Genomic DNA, 18727 nt, shown 5'->3' with positions numbered 1-18727 from the left:
CAATCCTGAAGGAGATATTGCCGGTTCTTTGGTATTTTTCACTTTTAGCCGAAGAACACATGTGGATGTCTAGTGAAAGCATCATGTGAATTCTTTTCATTTTTTAGATGGTTTCAATCAAAGTAGCCCAGAATTGTTCCAGATCATCTGAAAGCCACAGGCTCGTTGGGCCAGATTTCAAGGCCTCCACCCACCAAGAGGGCCTCCTTATTCAATCACTGCCCACCACCCCCACTTGGTATCCTTTATCCTGGAAAGGCAAGCTGGCTCTCTCCACCATAGACACTATGCTCATCCTACCCTGGTGCCTCTGCTCATTTAGTTTTCCCTTTCTGGAATGGCCAAATCCCGGCTAAGCTCAGGCCCCACCTCACATCAGCCCACTGACCTTGCCCTTCTCTGCACTGCCAAAGGGCAGACTCTGCACTCTGTGATGTCAGCACTCAACAGGAGTGTGTGTGAGGGTGAGAGTGTGTGTGTGTGTGTGCGCTAGTCCTGTCTCCACTTAAGTCTACAAGATTCCTGAGGGCAGAAAGGGACCATCATGTAGAGGTATCTGAATTCTCTATGTGGCTAGGAACAGATGTGGATGGAGTGATTTGTGCTTTAATTTCTCTTAAGAGAAATATCTTCAGGTTTACTTTCTAACGTGCTCAGTTCCTTCTTCTACATAGTCATATGTAATCAATATACTTAAAAGAGCCTGAGTAGAAAGAATGGGGGATTATGTTCACTTGGCTGTCTCCGTTAGGGAGGGAGGTAGCTACAGATTTAGTTTGTGGTCCAAGTTGCTGCATAAGGTGGAGAATCACACAAATCTGGGTCTACTCAGGGTCCACTAGGATATTTCACCACGGCGGCAAACATCACTCTAGAGGCAACGGGGACCACTCACCTCTGCTGAAACGCTTTCTGGCCCATCTCTCTCGCAGCTCTCTTCACCTCCTCAGGAACTGCATCTTTCTCAGCCTCAGAGACCTGGTACACTGTATGGCCTGCATCCAGCCGGTAAGGACCTCCTTTGCCACCTAGACCTGCAGTGTCTCTTCCCCCTGGGAGGAAACCATGAAAATTCAAGTGGTGAGTCTGATCAGGACTACAAAACAAAAGTCAGATCATGAATTTAAGGCAGTCCTGTGAAATATTAATTATACTTAACCAATAATTATTCAAATGATCTTCTTCTGCAAACAAATGGTGTCCCACTGTTTAGGATGCTTTTGCCCTTCCCCATCTAGCCAAATCCTACTTATATTTGGACTGCTAGCAGTCCAAATTTCACGACACCTTATCTGATGACTCTATCTCACAGGGATCAGTACTCCTGTGTTACCCTTTAAAATGTATTTTTCTTGGGGCCAGCCCAGTGGGATAGTGGTTAAGTTTGTGTACTCCGCTTCAGTGACTTGGGGTTTGTGGATTAAGATCCTGGACACAGACCTACACACTGTTCATCATGCCATGCTGTGGAGGCAACTCACATACAAAATAGAGGAAGATTGGCACAGATGTTAGCTCAGGGCCAATCTTCGTCAAGCAAAAAAACCCAAAAACCCCACATATTTTTCTTTTCTCTCCAACTATATGATGGATGGGATCATATTTTATATATCTTTGTACCTCTGCACCTATAAGAGTAGCTTGAACATCATAAATACTTAGCTTGTATTTGTTAATTAAATGAACAATACTCCTCTTCTCTCACGTTACCCTATTTTTCCTTAAAATAAGAGAAAGACAGCTACGCTATAGAAACCATTTCCTCTGTTTTGCAAATGATAAAAATAATGCATAGAGAGGTTAAGCAACCTACTCATGACCTCCTATCAGTGGCTTAGCCAAAGTTAGAAGTCAGTTACTAAACCAACTTTGACTTTTAGCCCAGAGTAATATACAACAGATAAACACTGCCAGCTTCAGAACAGTTTTTCAATATAAACCTAAGTTTACATGCTTGTAAGTGAGCATGGTGTAATATTGTATAAACTACTTATGTTGTAAATATAAATTAAGTGCCTAGAAGACCAGGTAGGTGATATTATAAGAAGTAGTGAGGACTTGGCTAACTAGAGAGGACTTGCCTTGTCTAAATACACTCAAATTCAAATTATGTTAAAATATTACAGTGACCCCCAAAATGCATATATTAGCTAGATTTGGCCTCTGGGCTACCAGTTTATTATCCCTGCTGTATACAAATAAAAATACTAGTAATCAGTTTCTTTTGTTCATTCACACATAACTTGAGAACTTAGCAAAGAATCCAATATTAGAGGGGTAGCATAATACTGTATAGTATCCAGTAGTATAGCATAGTATAGTTAGTGTAGTATAGTATAGTGTAGTGTAATGTAGTATAGTATACTATAGTGTAGTATAGTATATTCTAGCATTATATAGTAAAGTATTGTATAGTTAAGCCAGATGGCCTGAGTATGAATCCTGGCTCCGATGCACCACTAGTCATGTGTCCTTGAGGGAAGTTCCTTAACTACTCTGGGTCTCAGTCTCCTCATCTGTAAAATGGAGATACTAATATTATTTACTCTATGTGATTGTCATGAGGCTAAAATGCTTAGAACAGTATTTGGCACAAAGTAAGAGCTATACGAGTGATCACTCTTACTATTACTATTTAGACAACTTCCAGTCACATAGAATGAGATCATTTTTAAGTTTCATAAAGTGGAAATTTTGAAAGCTTTTAGGCTTTGGTTAAATTATGTTACATTTTTCTTTTCTCCCTTGGAGCCTTAATTGGTCTAATAAGTTAAAAGTAAGAACTCAGCATGCACTGCTTCCCTTATCAAAGTCCAGGTAGGTCATTTCCTTTTGGGAAATACCATGAGAACAGCCTATCAATTATAGTATGTTTATCCTTTGAATCGAGCACATCTTATTTCATTTTCATTTAGAAATTGGTGTTGGAAAATTCCTTCTTGGATGTGTGTGATTCCTGGCTCTCACTCATGGACAGCCTGTATGCAGAGGGGACCAGTAACTGAACAATGACAATGAGCTGGAGGTGGAAAAGCTGTTTCTGTGACCTGACTCCCTTCCTACAGGAGGTTCCCCGTGGGTATATAGGTGGATCATGAATTAGAGCTTAAAACTTCCTAGGCGCTGAGATGACATCATTTTTAGTGAAAGGAGGAAACGACCCACAACCCTTTAGAAGCTGGTGTGAGTGATGGTCAGCATGAGTCACATGGTCCCTCGAGAAAGTCATACTGGGGTGGAGCCAGCACCAGGAGAGAGTTCTTCATGACCTCCACTTCCAAGAGCCTTTAATTTGTACTACTTAAATGGAAATGCTTGCCAGAGGTTCGAGAGTTCAAGGCATAATCTTGAAGCTGACCTTAGACATCCTTCATCAGTTCAGAAGATAAGGGGGGGAATAGGCAAGGGAGGGGCTTTGGTGATGAGAAGGGAATCAAATGACTTGTTAGGTCAGAACTAAGTTCAATGTAGAGAATTCTGAGGGAAAAGAATGACACAAAGAAAAAGAATCTGAAGCAAAGGAGACTTGAAAAATAGAAAAATAAAGGCTAGGGGAAGCAAAAGCAGGGTCTTCAGCCTGGTCGGAGATGTGAAGTAGCAGATTCAAACTGAATAAAAAGCAAAAACCTCCATGCCAGAGTAGTCCACTGCTGGTAAACCTACATCTGGCCAGCTCGTTCCACAATGCATCCCATATGGATTAAATCTTGCTGGCTTGACACTAATTTCCAGATCAAAGGACATTTCTAAAAATACCCTTTCTTTAGAGCTCATGCTTGGTGAATAAACAAAGTAGGCAAGAAGTCCACAGACCTATTTGATAGCACATTGTCCCAGCACAGAAACTCATTTCCTCCAAGGCTGTCAAGGCCAAGAGGCAGAGACCATCCTAAGGGAAAGCGAAGCACGGAGCTCACGCCAGCACTCCTCACGGCTGAGATAAGATCAGACAGTGTGCGCACAGTCTGGCCCTATTCCTGTGGCCCAGCAGATGTGTCTGCTCCAGCTGCCACGGAGGAAAGAGGAAGACAGCAGTCATGGGAACAATGCTCTAGTCAGGCAGCCAAGAGGAAGTAATGGACCACAGCCATCAGTTCAAGCCGCAAACACTCTCTTATCTCAAAATCCTACATCCTCAACATACTCACTTCTGACATGTGGAAGACAAGGACCATTTCTTTTCAAACTCAGCTGGTCAAGAAAGAATTTACTATAGATTTCTGGCATGATCCCAAGGGCACGGAATTTAAAAGAAGGGATTAACACTTTTAATGAATACATTCTTCATGCCAGGTCTTGTGGTCAGGGCTTTGCAAAGATAATCTCATTTAATCCTTACCACAACCTTTGAGGCAGTTAATATTATCCCCCATTTACTGATGAAGCAACTCTGGGATGGTCAGAATGGCCTTAGGTCATAGGGTAGCAAAGTCTCCAAATGCCAGGGACTCCAAATGCCATGGTTTTTCCATGACTCGATGTCATGCTGAGACAGAGGGCAAAAGCATGATCCAGGTGACTAATGGGGGAGGCAGAGAAGGCAAGCTGGTCCCTGACCCTTCTTAGGGGTGGTGTGCTGTCTACATGGGCTTGTGAAGTCTCAGGAAGTCTGACCAGGGGGAATGCCAGTGCAACCAACCTGTTCCGCCAGCCCAAGTATTGCCGCCCACATGTGGCATGTTGTCTGGGTCCTCCTTCCCATGTTTGGGGGAACTCACGTCTTCACCACTATCTCTGTTGATTGTTATCTAAAAATGAAGAATTGAGACATTATCACTATCCATGACCAACACCAGGAACTGCAGGACAGAAAGAAGAATTCTTTTCCTCTAAGTCCTTAAGATATCTCATAACCCCAGGCCACAGGACATAATAGATGCTGTTAGTGTCTGGCAAAAATTTCATCACATTTTTGGAAGGAGACATTTAATTTTTTAAAAAATTCCTTTAAAAAAAGAAAAAGAGCTGGGCTGGGCTACAGTTTCAGAATTCTCTTGGTGCATAACATGCCTCGGGCACTTACACAGGGAACAAGACCTACCAGAAGCAAGAAAAATGGATTTCACCAGAGACCGACACTCTCCCAATGGTTTTAAAGGGTCACTGCTTGGCTGAGTCATAGCTGATATATATTTACCTATTTAGTTTCCAAAGAAATCCCATTCCTCTGAGAAATGTCGTTTTATATAAAATACATGGAAAAGAAAAACAGAAAATGTATCTACATGTGCCTTAGTGAAATATTAAGTGTTGTTATATGCACAGACACTAGAAACTGCTTATTTATTTTCTGGAGACACTCTAATTTTATTATGGTATTTTGTAGCTTTCCTAACTCATCTTTATTTTAAAACCGGATTGACCATTCCTGCAGTTTGAACAGAATAAGCGGTACTTTGGCCTTCCTCTGTGAGAGCCAGTGGCTCATTGGTTCCTAATTTCATTCAGCACAGATTCACGAAAAGGACTGATAACCACACAGGAATTCCAACGCTAGTCATCAGTTCAGTGACTCAAAGTAGTCATGTTTCATGTACCCTCTGAGCCTGTTCTCAAACGTAATGATTTTCAGGGTAGACGAGATCTGATATCCATTTATTTGTTTAAATAAGACTTACAGAAAATGTACTGACAGGACATCATGCGAAATACCATGGGGCCTACAAAAGCCATGGAGGATTGGTCACTGCTCTCCAATTGCTTACATTAGAGCAGGGGAACTTGCCAATGGACCTGAAGCATGATGCCAGACCAGCCTTTAGAGCTCACCCATTCCTTGTTAGTACATAGACTTTTCATTCTAGATGGCAGGGTTAATGAAGGAAGGTAGGTAACTTAAGGTCTTTGCAAATAAAATGGATATTAAGAATGAATTCAACATAACTTCCGTTGTCTTATGTCCAGACTAGTTCATTTCAAATGTTATGACATTGTAAAGAGATTTTCATTAACTGGACCTTTCTGCCAATAGCTTTGGCAGCATCAACAGAGTTTTTATCATCACTTCAGCATACTTTAAGAAAATTTAGCAGCCAGGACATGATAATTGATATGAATTCTACACACACAATCATGCTCTAAAAACAGGTGAAAATAATTTTTTTCTCCTTTTTAAAATTAAACTATGCAGAATAGCTAGCAACATTTGGAGAACAAATGAACATTTAAAATACTTTCCCCAAAACTTGCCACCGCTTTCCAACTTGTCCAGAGGTAATATAAGAGATATGCAGTAAATTAAACTATGCATACTGACTACAAGAATTCTAGACCAGGACTACTACAATTTTCTGTGTTGATGGAAATGTTTTACAACTGTGGTGTCTAATACGGTAGCCATTACCCCAAGGTGGTTATTGAGTTATCGAGGACTTGAATTTTTAATTTTATTTAATTGACTAAAGTTTAAATTTAAATAGCCACATGTGGCTACTGGTTATCTCATTGGATAGCACAGCACAAGGACAACCTTGCCTCAGCCTGGGAGATACTGTTTGGAGAGCTTTGTAGCATCCTGCAGGTGTTCTCCATGAGAAAGGAGAAAAACAAGGAACATTTCAAAATTGGGATGGGGTTTTACTCTGTTGTTAATTTAAGAAACCTATATAAAAGTTATGACTACAATCTGATTTTTTAAACAAACACAATGGAACTTACATATGGAGATACATTTATTATAATATGAAGATAAGCTTATTTTTTACACACAGTTATATTTATGACAATAATCCTGTCACTACTCAAAACGTTTCTGGACTCCTTCTGGAATGATCTGCAGAATCCATGGCAGATTCTTTTCTAATATCTTTAATAGTAGGAATTATGTGTTCTTTAAAGATAGATTTCATTTTTAAATAACATCCAATGGATACTTGGAGTTGATTTCTGGTATAAACTATTTGCTAACTTGCTACGTACCCTTTGCCAAAACAATTAACTTCTCTGGGCCTCCATTTTCTCATTAGAAACTAAAGGAGTTAGACTAAATGATTTCTACCATTCCACCTGGCGTTGACATGCTCTGACTGATTCGATGATTCCAAGTCTGGCAAATAAGGCGATCAAGCTGGGTTTTTATTCAAAACCAGGTACAATTATACAATAATGAGACTAGTTTGCTTGTAAGAGTTGTGACTCTTCCACAGGCCAATTCTAAAAGATGAAGTTCCTACAATGTCTGAGCAATGACAGCATTAGTGGAATTAGGTAACTTAAGGTCTTTGCAAAGACCGTTCCTCACTTTGGGGTAGGTCTGTGTGTGTATTCAGGTACATTACTTAAAAATAAATAAAAGGACTTCAGAAGAGGTATAGAAAGAAAATTCCTATGTGTCTAGTAAGCTTATTTTCATCAAAAATTAGTTATCTCCTTTAGACGTTTCATACATCCGGCTGTAAAAGTATAGCCTTGTAAGAAAGAGTATAAAAATGATGGCACAAGGCAAAAGAAAAAAACCCTCAAGTTGCCCCCTCAGTTACCTCCAAAATCATGCTCTTAAAGTTGCAAAGACACCAATAATGGGCCATCAGGAAAGCAGAAAATTGGCTATGAAATTTCTGGGCAGAAAGGAAGTGGCAACAGTGTTCTTTGCCACCTGTGTGTCTTGCCAGGCCATCTGCTGGGAAATGACATTACTTACACTGCCAACAACAAGGCAGCCCCACACCAACCCCAAATGGGAGTCTAGAGATGTTTCCAAATTGACAAATTCTAGACAAAAACAATCATCTGCCCAAACCTGATTTATTTCAGAAAAACATATACCATAAAATACCAGGGATATTTACTTAAAAGCAAGGCATTTGGGAAGTTTACCTAATTTTGAGTCATTTTATGAATGCTATTATACTCACAGGAATGTATTTCTCTAGGTGAGGGGGGGAGGAGTACCTCTGCCAAGGGGTTTTCAAAGCCATTTTAGGACATCTCGTACATGAATTGACAATGATTCATAAAAGGTACAAAGCAGGAAGCCTAGAACAGTCTAGCCCAGGACAGAAACTGGAACAGATAGTAGGGAAGGCCTATTATTTGAGGAAACTTGTTTCCTGGGGACAGACGTGTGCTATACAGCCACTGCTCATTCAGAAAGTTGACAAACCGCTGAATGTTTTGAAGAATGTGTTAAGAACTTGGAATGCATTTCCTTTGAGGGTTGGTTTCATCTAGAAAGAGCTCAAGCAAGTCTTTCCAATTACTGAAATAGACACTATTGTATTCAGTTAAATGGATCAAAATTTTCCCCAAACTACAAAATATTGTGGACCCTTACAACTTTTGACACAAATTGATGCACACGCTGACACCTTTGAGGTGTTTCTCATAGCTGACACAATCTACTTCCATTTAGGTTAGTGTGCTATAATCCTAAGAATTGTTATCCACTTCCATATGAATTAAAATGGAAAAAACATGGATCTTGTAAATTATAACTCATAAAAATGTTCCAGAGTGAAACAACGCAAAGCCAGAGCAGGGGAGGGACATGGCTCACTGAAGCCCTATAATTCTGGGCAAGGCCCATGTATTTCAGGCTCCTCCTCAAGTTCATTATTTTTAAAAAACCATCAGTAAAGTGATATAAATAGCCAGAATATAATCCTGGAGAAAAGTTAGCTCTTGGAGGTATGACTGGGCAGAGCTGATCCCCATTTTCCAGCTGGAGACTAGGTGTGGCACAGTAGACATTTCTAGTCGCCTACCCAACACACTCTCTCTTTCTTCTTTTTAAACAGAAGTCAGATGAATCATGGTTGGCAGGAATTAAGCACAGCAATCCCATTCTCCTTTGCTAGTGATTGGTCTAGGGGAAGGCATGTGACCTAAGATGTAGGAGAAAGTGTGTCAGGAGGTTTCTGGGAAAGGTTTTCCTCCTAGGTGAAAGAAGAGCTGTCTCATTGCCCTGGACGCACCGCCTTCCTCTTCCCTCCAACACACATGCACTTGCTGCCTTGGGACACAGAGTGAGGATGTGATGCATAGAGCTTTAGCCTCCATCTGGTGACCATGCGGCAACAAGAAGGTGGCAGAGGGAAGGAGGGAGGAACCTACGTCTCTGATGGCACGGGTGAGCTACTGAACCAGCCCTGGAGTCACTTACCTCTGACCTTCTACATAAGCAAATAATAAATGTCCTTTAGTTTAAGCTACTGTTAGTTGGATTTTCTGCTACTTGGAGTCAATTGCATGCAAACTAATTGATTCATGTATTGAAGGGTGAATGAGAGGCAGCAGGGCAGAAGCTATTGTCTTGACCTTTTGGAGGATATCTTACTTCTAACATGAAGATGTGCTTTGAATTTTCTGACATCAAAAATTGCCATAATAATATCAGCATAGAAATCCTACTTATTACAGTTGCCTACGATTTTCTTGATTGATTAACAGGCAATTGAATGCATTTCTTCATTCATTCTCTTATTCAAACATTTCTGTGTATGTTTATTGTACATCTACTATTCACTGGGATATGGAGATACATGAAATATGATCTTTGCTTCTAGGAGGATATTGTATAAAGGGGAATAAAGTCACAGCACAGGGTGATACAGGCCATAAAAAGGTACTGAACACATCTGCCTGAAACATATTATTGTCTGGGGTTATTCTTACCCACAAGTTAGAAATTTCTTTCATAGATAGAATAAGACTCACATTAATATGTCCCTAGGAATGATAGTCTTTCATATAAAGACAGGTAGTTTAAAAAAAAGCTGATCCTCACTGAGTTATCATAACTAACATGTAGCTTCTACAATGATAATGCGTGACAAAAATATCTTTGTCCATAGGTAGCTTCTGCGTGTTCCAACTTCAGTCTCTAGCAAAGCCATCAGGTATGCAATTTATCTTCAGCTCTTCCCTGGCTGGTGGCAACATTTGCATTTAAATACTCAATGACCTCCTGCCATCTTTAATCCTTCCTCACTCACAAAACACAGGGAAGGATTTGATTTTTGATCACTGGTATTAAACAACTGTACTGTAGCTGATACTCATTCGCACTAAACAATTAACCCCAAAGGTCACTCACATTGCAACTGCTTTTATCACTAATTGAGAAATTAAGTCTTTCCTTTGAAAGTCTAGGAATCCGCAAGCATGCAGAGGCAGGGGTAGGGAGTGGGCAGGGGGCATACTAGGCTTATTCCCTGGCCCTGAAGACAAATGCCAATTGGGCTATTGCAACATTACAGGTAAGAAGCAGAATAGGTGGTCTGTGGTCTGCACTGGAGCAGCTCTGCTCTGATGGAGCAGGGAGTGTCTTCTGGCATAGAAAAGGTTCCTGTCCTTTCTCACGGGCTTCTTCAAGTCAAGCAGCAGCCTCTCCCTACTGACTTTGAGCTGGGCCGCTTTGCCCACCTCCCCAAACTCAACCCAACTCTGTATCTTACCCTCTTCTTTCTGCTTGAACACTCCTAGAGACTTACGCATATTTTGCTTTCTGGCACAAGTGATGTGCTTGGTAAATATTTGAAAATATTTGAAACTGTAACCCCAAACATCCCCCTTCCTCTATCTGATGTGATGTTCTGAAATACATCTCTTTATGCATCCTATGTTATTTTTCTATTTGACTTTATAGTTTCTGACAAAGAACTTTCTCACTGGAATGACCCTCTTCACTAAGTCCATTACTATGCAACAAAAACACCCAGTCCAATCAAATGAACGAAACTTTATAGATTTCACAGACTTAGACTAAAAGGAGGGTAAAATATCAATTTATGAATATTTTAGTTTCCCTTTTATTATCTGACAGTAGTACTTGGCACAGTGGCTTATACATACATCCTTGAACATAATAGATGCTTAATAAATATGTATTAAATGCATGTGTGGGAGGCTGCTCACAGACGGAATATGAGTTTGCTCTTCTGTATACAATCCTCTCCACAAGAAGCTGGCAGCTGGCTGTGTGCTGGGATTCTTCCTCGCTGTCTCCTGCCAGCCCATAATTGGCAAACAGCACAGCGGGGCCCAGCCACTGGTCAGTAAAGAGCCATCTCCTAACAGAGGCAGGAAACACATGGCTCCGTTGGCTCTGGGTTGTTCTTAAATCCTGATCCTGCACCTCCCTCAGCTTGACTTTGATCCCTACCAAGGCCTCAGCTCAGTTTCTGGCTGGACCCCCTGCTGGGCCTGAGATGACTCCATGCCATGGCCTCCGAGTCTGTGGATAGTGGCCTCTCTCCTTGCTCTCTGGCTCAGACAGAGCTGTTTGAATGGCCGTCCAAAATAAAATTATGAGGTTGCAGAATTCATCCAAAGCAACCTCTCACTTACTATAGAGTACTTTATTCATCTCTTTCTTCTATTTAAATTCAAACAGGAACAAAAGACGAAGAATACTTTTGGAAAATCTGAGAATATGGAGCGTAGATGATGAAATCAAGAAGATATTTCATGGGTTAAGATGCTCTAATTACAAACAAATCTTTAAGGGAAACCAAATGTTGTTATCCTTGTGTGTAGGTGAGTGTCAAAAACACATGTTAAAAAAACCACAAATTATTGGCATGGCAACAGTTTACTGGCACAGAAATGCACCCCTCCTGCTGCCACTTGACAGGAGCACATTCAGTATTCTAAGTATTCTCACAAAAACAACTGCTAATTAAATTCAGAGACAGCGGAGGTGGGGCAAACTGTCAGGTCTTAAGTATTCTTACTCTCTCTATTTTTGCCTCCTTTATTTTTAAAAGCCTTCAAAGATTAACATCCAACACTAGGGTGAATTCAGCAGGCCATCAGATCTCCATGGCCAAGGAAAATGTTAGCAATGCAAGGGCACTTCAGCTACAGCAAATAGTGCGCAGATGCTTTGCTTTTGTTGTATGCAAGGTGGCCATACGCAGAGACAATCTCTTGCCATGTACTTGTATCATTATTGAAGCCAAATGACCTCTGATGGCATTTCCTGGCCAGGTGATTTCAGTCTCATGCTGAAATCTGTGCTCTGTCCAAAACACAAAACTTATCTTGTAATTTTTAAAGCCATTGTGCTTTCCACGTCAATAAAATGCTCTAGGCTGTTAAGTGTAGCTAGGAAAAGGCAGGGGGAGTAGAAAAGCCACTCCTACCAGTAGTGGAAGCAAAAGGGGGTTTTAAATATGACCCAGGTTCTAAAAATTCCTGGAAGCACTGGCTACAACTACATGCAAATGGATTTAGCATGGAGAATTCTTTTGAAAATAGGAACGTAACTGAGTCAGTGCTGGACAGGTGATCACGGCACACTCCCTGTTGACAGGTATTTCCAGCATCAAACATTGGCAACTGGTTTTCCATTTTCTTTGTTTCTGTTAAAGTCACATTATGCCACTAGCCCTCATTTCCTCCAGCTATCCTTCAGATAATTGTTGCTTCGCCATCTCAGGCTATAATAATGTTTATGAAGCCACTGCCTACTGATGTTTACGCTGAGTTTCCTCAACCATTTCTTCGAGGCACACAGAGTTCTCATAAAACCTGTGTTTTAACATCCAGCAATATATTCTTCCTTTGCTTCCCACACGCCCAGCACTCTCACAGACTTTTTGACAGCCACTACAGGCCAAAACTACTAATCCGGATATAAAATAATAGCATAAGGAGAGGCCACAGAGAAATAAACTATAGGCACTGTGCGCACACAGAACTTAGGATAGTGTGGTATGTTGCTCATTAGCTGAGAGCATTTATGGTATGTGCTCTAAGGCTCATTGCATGAGGGAAACTTCCAGGCTGCTGCACTAGCTCAAATGGGCTAAGAGTATAAAACACTATTTGGAGCATGGGAAAAACACTTATATTAAGTAACTGTAATGTGTACACTTTTATTATCATACAGCCATATATATATATATATTTTTTTTTTTTGGTTTTTATTTTTGAGGAAGATTAGCCCTGAGCTAACATCTGCTGCCAATCCTCCTCTTTTTGCTGAGGAAGACTGGCCTTGAGGTAACATCCATGCTCATCTTCCTCTACTTTATATGTGGGATGGCTTGACAAACAGTGTGCAGGTCCACACTCGGGATCCGAACCAGCAAACCCCAGGCTGCCGAAGCGGAACGTGCGAACTTAATTGCTGTGCCACGGGGTCAGCCCCTTATTATCATACATTCATATATTTTTAAAAGAAAATATTTCAGTGATAAACAGAATTACAGTAAGTTGGTGCTATGGGGTGTGTGGGAATATGTGGCTAGGTATTAAACTGGCATTGATTCTAGGCTGTGAACATCCAAAGGGCAGGACTGGGTCTTATTCTTTGTATCATCTTTAGCACCTGGCACAGTCTTCACATATTGCAACAGCTCAGTACACGTCCGGTGAATAAGCAAATGGCTGCATTACTGGTACTGCCTCTGTGGCCATTTCAAAGCTGCAGAATGGCTCCAGTGGTGTACACGCTAACAAGAACACAGACAGGCCTGGTAACTGCTCTCTTGGAACTTAAGGAGGCAAGTTGGAAAGCAGGAGCTTTGGGGCAGGAGGAAGGAATACTATTGGATCTTGCTTTGTGAAACATTCCTTCAATTTTAGGTTGTGAAGGCTCTTACTATGTGAGCAACAGGTTGAGAATACTAAATACCAAAGTGTACAGCTTTACAATGAAATTTAGGGCAGTTAATATGATACAAATTTATGTTATGTATCATTGATGCTGAGCTACACGGTAATTAGCTACAAACAATTTCTATAATAACAGTAAATTAGGGATTTATATAATCAAACATAAACCAGTCTGTCATCTTCCCCTTTGTGTTAATTCTCCAGTTTCTTTAACAGCGTGAATCTGCCAGTTTCTCACTTACACCCTGAAACTCACACTCCTTAAAGGACAAAAGCCCTGGATGTCATCCCAACAAGGGTCCCCTGCGTTTGCCTCCCGTGGTTCCCCTCCTCTCCCTATACCCCAGCCCGCTCATCTCCCTCTGCGCCCTGCTGTGAGAATGGCTTCAGCAGTGCCAGTCTTCGGTGGCCTAGAAGGTCCAGGGCAGGAGGCAGCACAAACTTTGGGACATGAAGCTGTGCATGTTTGGCTATGAGTGCCATCACATGGTCACTAGGTAATGAAGGGGATCATACAGAGGGGAAAGGAGAGAACGCAACGTATCAAGAGAACACAACGTAAAGACCCTGGGGCCTTGGGGCTGAACTGGGGTGAGTGGGTGGCAGCCAGAACTTCCTCTGAGTCCTCCCAGTGCCTGAACTGTCTTCTATTGTGTTATTATAATTCTTTATGACACTTAGGAATTTTTTCATGTCTGCTTCCTTGCACTGACATCATTGTAGCCCAGTTCCTAACACAGGGTAGTATTCTAGTTGTGCAGCCATGTGAGGTAGCTTAACAGAAGCCTGGTTTTAAGAAACACATTTTATGCTTCGCTTTTGACTTATTTTGACATGTCTTAATGTTATTTTTGGGGATGAGTAAGTTTCATGTAGACAGAGAATGAGGTTAGGCATCTGTAAGAGAGATTTTAACAAAGGAAAGTCCCTTATGAATTGAATAGTGATTGAGAGGATGGGAGTATACAGCAGAGAGAGTACTGGGCTGAAAGTTGAAACCTGAATTTCAGCTCAGTGTGGCCCCTAAATTTCTGTGTGACTCTGAGCAAGTCATTTAACCTTTCTGGATCTTAGTCTTCTCATCTTCAAAATGAAAAACCAGACTAAATTTTTTCCAGCTCTAAGTCTTTACTTGGACCTTTATCTACATTTATTTCAGTTCTAGTTTGCAAGAAACATGAACTGCCACCAGGGATCAATTTGAGTAAAACAAAAGTTAAATGTAAAGAATATTCTGATATGATCATGTAGAAGTCTGGCTCTTCAAGCCAGACTCTTTAAAATCTTGAAGATTTTAAAACTAAAAACATAAGTTTTTTGAGAGGCAGCTTGATGTCATGGAAAAATCATTTCACTGGGAATTAGAAGACTGGCTTTTCATCCTGGTTCTAGGAATTACCTAGATGGTTTTGGCCAAAGTTACTCATTTTCTCTTAGCTTTCTTCACCCAGAAATTGAGGGACATGACTGGTTAAAATGCAATTCAAGTACACTACACGGTTTTTCTGGTTGACAACGTTTCACATAGTTATTATAACATGAAACCTGAACACTGGTCTAACCAAAATTCAGTACAAATTGACTGAGGGGAAGTATGTGTCATACATTAGGGATGGGGGAGTGAAAGAGAGCTAAATCCTGAACTTCCATGCTTGAAGTCAAAAGATAATGCTAAAAATGGAAGAATCAAGAAGAAACGTAAGTGTGCTATTTGGAGCGTATAGGGGCAAAAAACAAATCAGCAAAAAGAGTTGAAAGTGTTTGCCTCTGAGCTATTTTTCATAACAAGTCTTATAAATTTAATTTTTAAAATATGAACATATATAACTTAGATGAACCTTCAAGTGCCTCTCTTTCGTCCTTTCCTGTCAGACGGCTTCCTTGCCTGGAGGACTTTTTTTTTTTTTTTTTTTTTTTTGAGGAAGATTAGTCCTGAGCTAACTGCTGCCAATCCTCCTCTTTTCACTGAGGAAGACTGGCCCTGAGCTAACATCCATGCCCATCTTCCTCTACTTTATATGTGGGATGCCTACAGCATGGTTTGCCAAGTGGTGCCATGTCTGTACCTGGGATCCGAACCGGCAAACCCCAGGCCACCAAAGCGGAACGTGCACACTTAACCGCTGTGCCACTGGGCCGGCCCCCTGGAGGAGTTTTTAATACACGCCAGCTATGTCCAGGCCTCTGCTAGAAGCTAAGGATACAAAGATACAAGAGACCCAGTTCTGTACTGTATGGAGTTTTCAGCCAGGTGTGGGAGGTGCATCTGTTCTCACTAATCAGTGCAGAGAGAGGTGGAGTGCCATGCTAGGGGTAAGTGCAATGTGCTAGTGGAACATCCTGGAAGGGCTCCTAAGGCTGGGGTCAGGAGAAATGTCAGAAGCTTCCTGGAAGAGGTAATGCCCAGGAAGAATCTCGAAAGAAGAGTATGCATTGGGCAGCACAGGAGGCTGGAATTTCAGGCAGAAAGATCAGCAGGGAGATGTGAACTGAAAACAAAGGGGTTAAGAGACAGTTTCCAAGGAGAGCCCTTTGCCTGTGCTCGTGCAGCTCTTGCTGCAGTGCCCAGTGCAATCTACCTGCATAGTATGTATTCAGTGAGGGTTATGAGGATGAAATGCTTCATCCTAAACCCACCCATTCTCCCAAGTCTAAGTAGAACAAACTAAGAGAGCACACAGAGGTTTACGTGAAAACCCCAGGAACCAAAGAAGTTAGGGCTCATCGTTTTTAAACTTATTCTCCTTCACTGAAGAACATCAGGGAGAAATGCATTTATCATTGTGGCATCAGTGCACCAGGAATCAGTATGTACATTTAAACAGCTAACCTAAGTCAGTCTTTAAGCATGGATCAACTCCTGGAAGCTTTATGACGTGACACCCCTCTTCCCTGCCTTCTCTCACCCACAATCATGCCATGCTACAACAGAATACACTGCAGTTGCTGTGCTGTGTTTCTCTCTTTTTAGAGATAATCTCAGTTTTGAAATATAATTTAACTAATTTTACAGATAATTTAACTGCACCAACCCTAGGAACGCAGAGAGCAGGATGGTGCACGCCAGCAGCCTAGAAACAAGGCGACCTGAGTTCTAGTGCTAGTTCTGCTACTTTGAGCTATGCAACCTTGATCAAGATCCAAACTCTTGGAACCTCCATTTTCTCATCTCTTAAATAGTAACAAGTACACATGCCCTCCTGGAGTTGTTAGGAGGTTCAAACAAGGCATGAAGCAGTTTTGTGCCTCCAGGAGAAGTACTTAATCTCTTTGGACTTCAGTTTCTGCATCTACGGAATGAAGGGGGTTGTATTCAGATACGACCCCTTCTGTCATTTCCAGCTTGAAACTTGTTTATGTCTATGTAAAGATGCTTTCAAAAACTGTAAAGTACCATTCAAATACATGACGCAGTAGAGATGTATTATTAATAAAGCAGAAGAAAAAGAACTCGTTCTACTTTTTTAATATGCACTTTTATAAATTCCCACTAGTTCTCTGTTTTATTTGTTGGTGTATTTTACCAGCACCAATCGCTTGAAATCATGGAAGTGAATGAAGTTGCCTTAAAAGAGAATTTAGACTGAAAAGGGCAGTGACTCAGGAGAGAAATGAATCAGCAAATGAGACTGAGAGGAGGCAGACGAGAGAGTCAGGAGGAGATTGTGATTATCGTGGAAGCCAAGACTGGGCTTCAACAAGACAGTGTGCTGAATTCAAAGCAAGTGAGAGCCAAATAAGACAAGGACTGAAAAGAGCCATGGAATTTAGCAACGTGGCGGGCACTTGTGACTTTAGCAAGAGTAATTCTGCAGATGGAAAGGAGGGGACAGAAGTCACATTAGAATGAGAGGTGAGTGACTGGAGGTCTGGCAGTAGAGTCCATGCATGTAGATAACTCTTTTAAGAGGCTTTGCTGTGAAAGGGATTCATTACATGAATTAGAGTAATAGCAAGTAAGATCTGTGGGATCCAGAAAAATATTACAGCATATTTAAATGCTGATGGAAAGGCTCTAGACGGGAGAGAGAATGAAGAACCTGAGAAAAAGGAGTCAAAGGATGAAACAAAGTGCCTGAGAAGGCGGGAGGGGAGACAGGCCTTTGACAGGAGAGGAAGGGAGGCTGGGACAAACGCGGATCAGCCTGTACATCGGAGCTTGGGAAGCTGGAGAGCTGCATTCTGGTAGCATTGATTCCATATGGGAAGCAAGAGACTGGAATGTTGTCTGAGAATATGGGAGACAGCAGCTTGAAGTTTGAAATAAGTAGAGATTGTACAAGATGTTATGGAGATTAGGCTTAAAAGACTTTTTTTCATCTCAAAAGAAGTTTTAAATTTCTGAATATGTCCCTTTAAACGGAAGTTCTGTGGAGCATAACTATCTGTTTGTAAATTATTAAGTATTAAATAGATATGCTGGTTGTGAAAAAAGATAAGGAGGCTAGATGAGTGAAATCTAAAGCTATATTCTGGACAAACTGCAAATATGCGGCCACGAGGAGAGCCATCCTGCAAATGGTACCTTCTAGAAGTTGTTCCTGAATTTCCCAAACAAAAGATGCTTTCATTCCTCTGGGCTCTCACAGCACTCTATCCTTCTTCATATTGTCCTTTGTGCCACAACAGTCTTATTAATCCATGTATGCCTATCTACCTGCTAACCTCTAGGCACCTTAAAGGCAAAAGCCCATAGCCCATAGCTTAATTGCAGCGTGTTGTTCAATAAATGTTTGCAACTTTTGAAATGGTTATACAAATCAAAGAGGAAATGTTATCTGATTTATACAAACTGGCCTTATACACATTGAGGAAGACTCTCATGGCATAAAGTGAGGTATCTTTGTAAGAACAAAGGATTCCCAGAAACGGCCACATATCAACAAATGGGTGGGCCACACTTGGAAGTAACACGCTCTTTATGTGGGCCACATCTCTACTCTATTTTACAATTTCAAGAGATCCCAATGTAGCCTAGCAAAGAAAATTCAAGGAAATGAAACAAGTCCCTCCCCCTGCTCCTATTCTTCTTAGATACAAAAGGCAGATAATTATCTAAAGTATTTCTCAATATGAACAAAACGGGAAGGTGACCTTTGAGTCTGTGACAGTCTAGTCACGTCAGTGTTTTTAGTAGAAGCAAAGCAATGTCCAGGCTTAGGGAATG

The 18727-nt window shown here is 41.1% G+C and overlaps 1 protein-coding gene and 1 long non-coding RNA gene across 3 annotated transcripts in view; one reads left to right on the top strand and one right to left on the bottom strand.

The window, feature by feature from the left end:
- VWA8 (von Willebrand factor A domain containing 8) overlaps positions 1–18727 on the bottom strand; it is a 357448-nt gene that overhangs the window by 43230 nt on the left and 295491 nt on the right. Inside the window, exons 38-39 of one of the 2 annotated variants that reach the window (XM_014866869.3) lie at positions 4640–4748; positions 896–1052 (exon numbers count right to left, since the gene is read on the bottom strand). In XM_014866869.3, the coding sequence (XP_014722355.3) occupies positions 896–1052; positions 4640–4748 (266 nt within the window). The remainder of the gene's footprint in view (positions 1–895; positions 1053–4639; positions 4749–18727) is intronic. The other variant, XR_011492999.1, reaches the window with a different exon arrangement.
- On the top strand, positions 8932–11450 carry LOC139039794 (uncharacterized). Its single transcript, XR_011493000.1, has 3 exons — positions 8932–9067; positions 9792–9836; positions 11333–11450. It is a non-coding gene; the product is annotated as an uncharacterized lncRNA (long non-coding RNA).

Source organism: Equus asinus, chromosome 11 (assembly GCF_041296235.1).
Source record: "Equus asinus isolate D_3611 breed Donkey chromosome 11, EquAss-T2T_v2, whole genome shotgun sequence".
Taxonomy (NCBI): Eukaryota; Metazoa; Chordata; class Mammalia; order Perissodactyla; family Equidae; genus Equus; species Equus asinus.
This window is presented reverse-complemented; position numbering and strand designations above follow the sequence as displayed.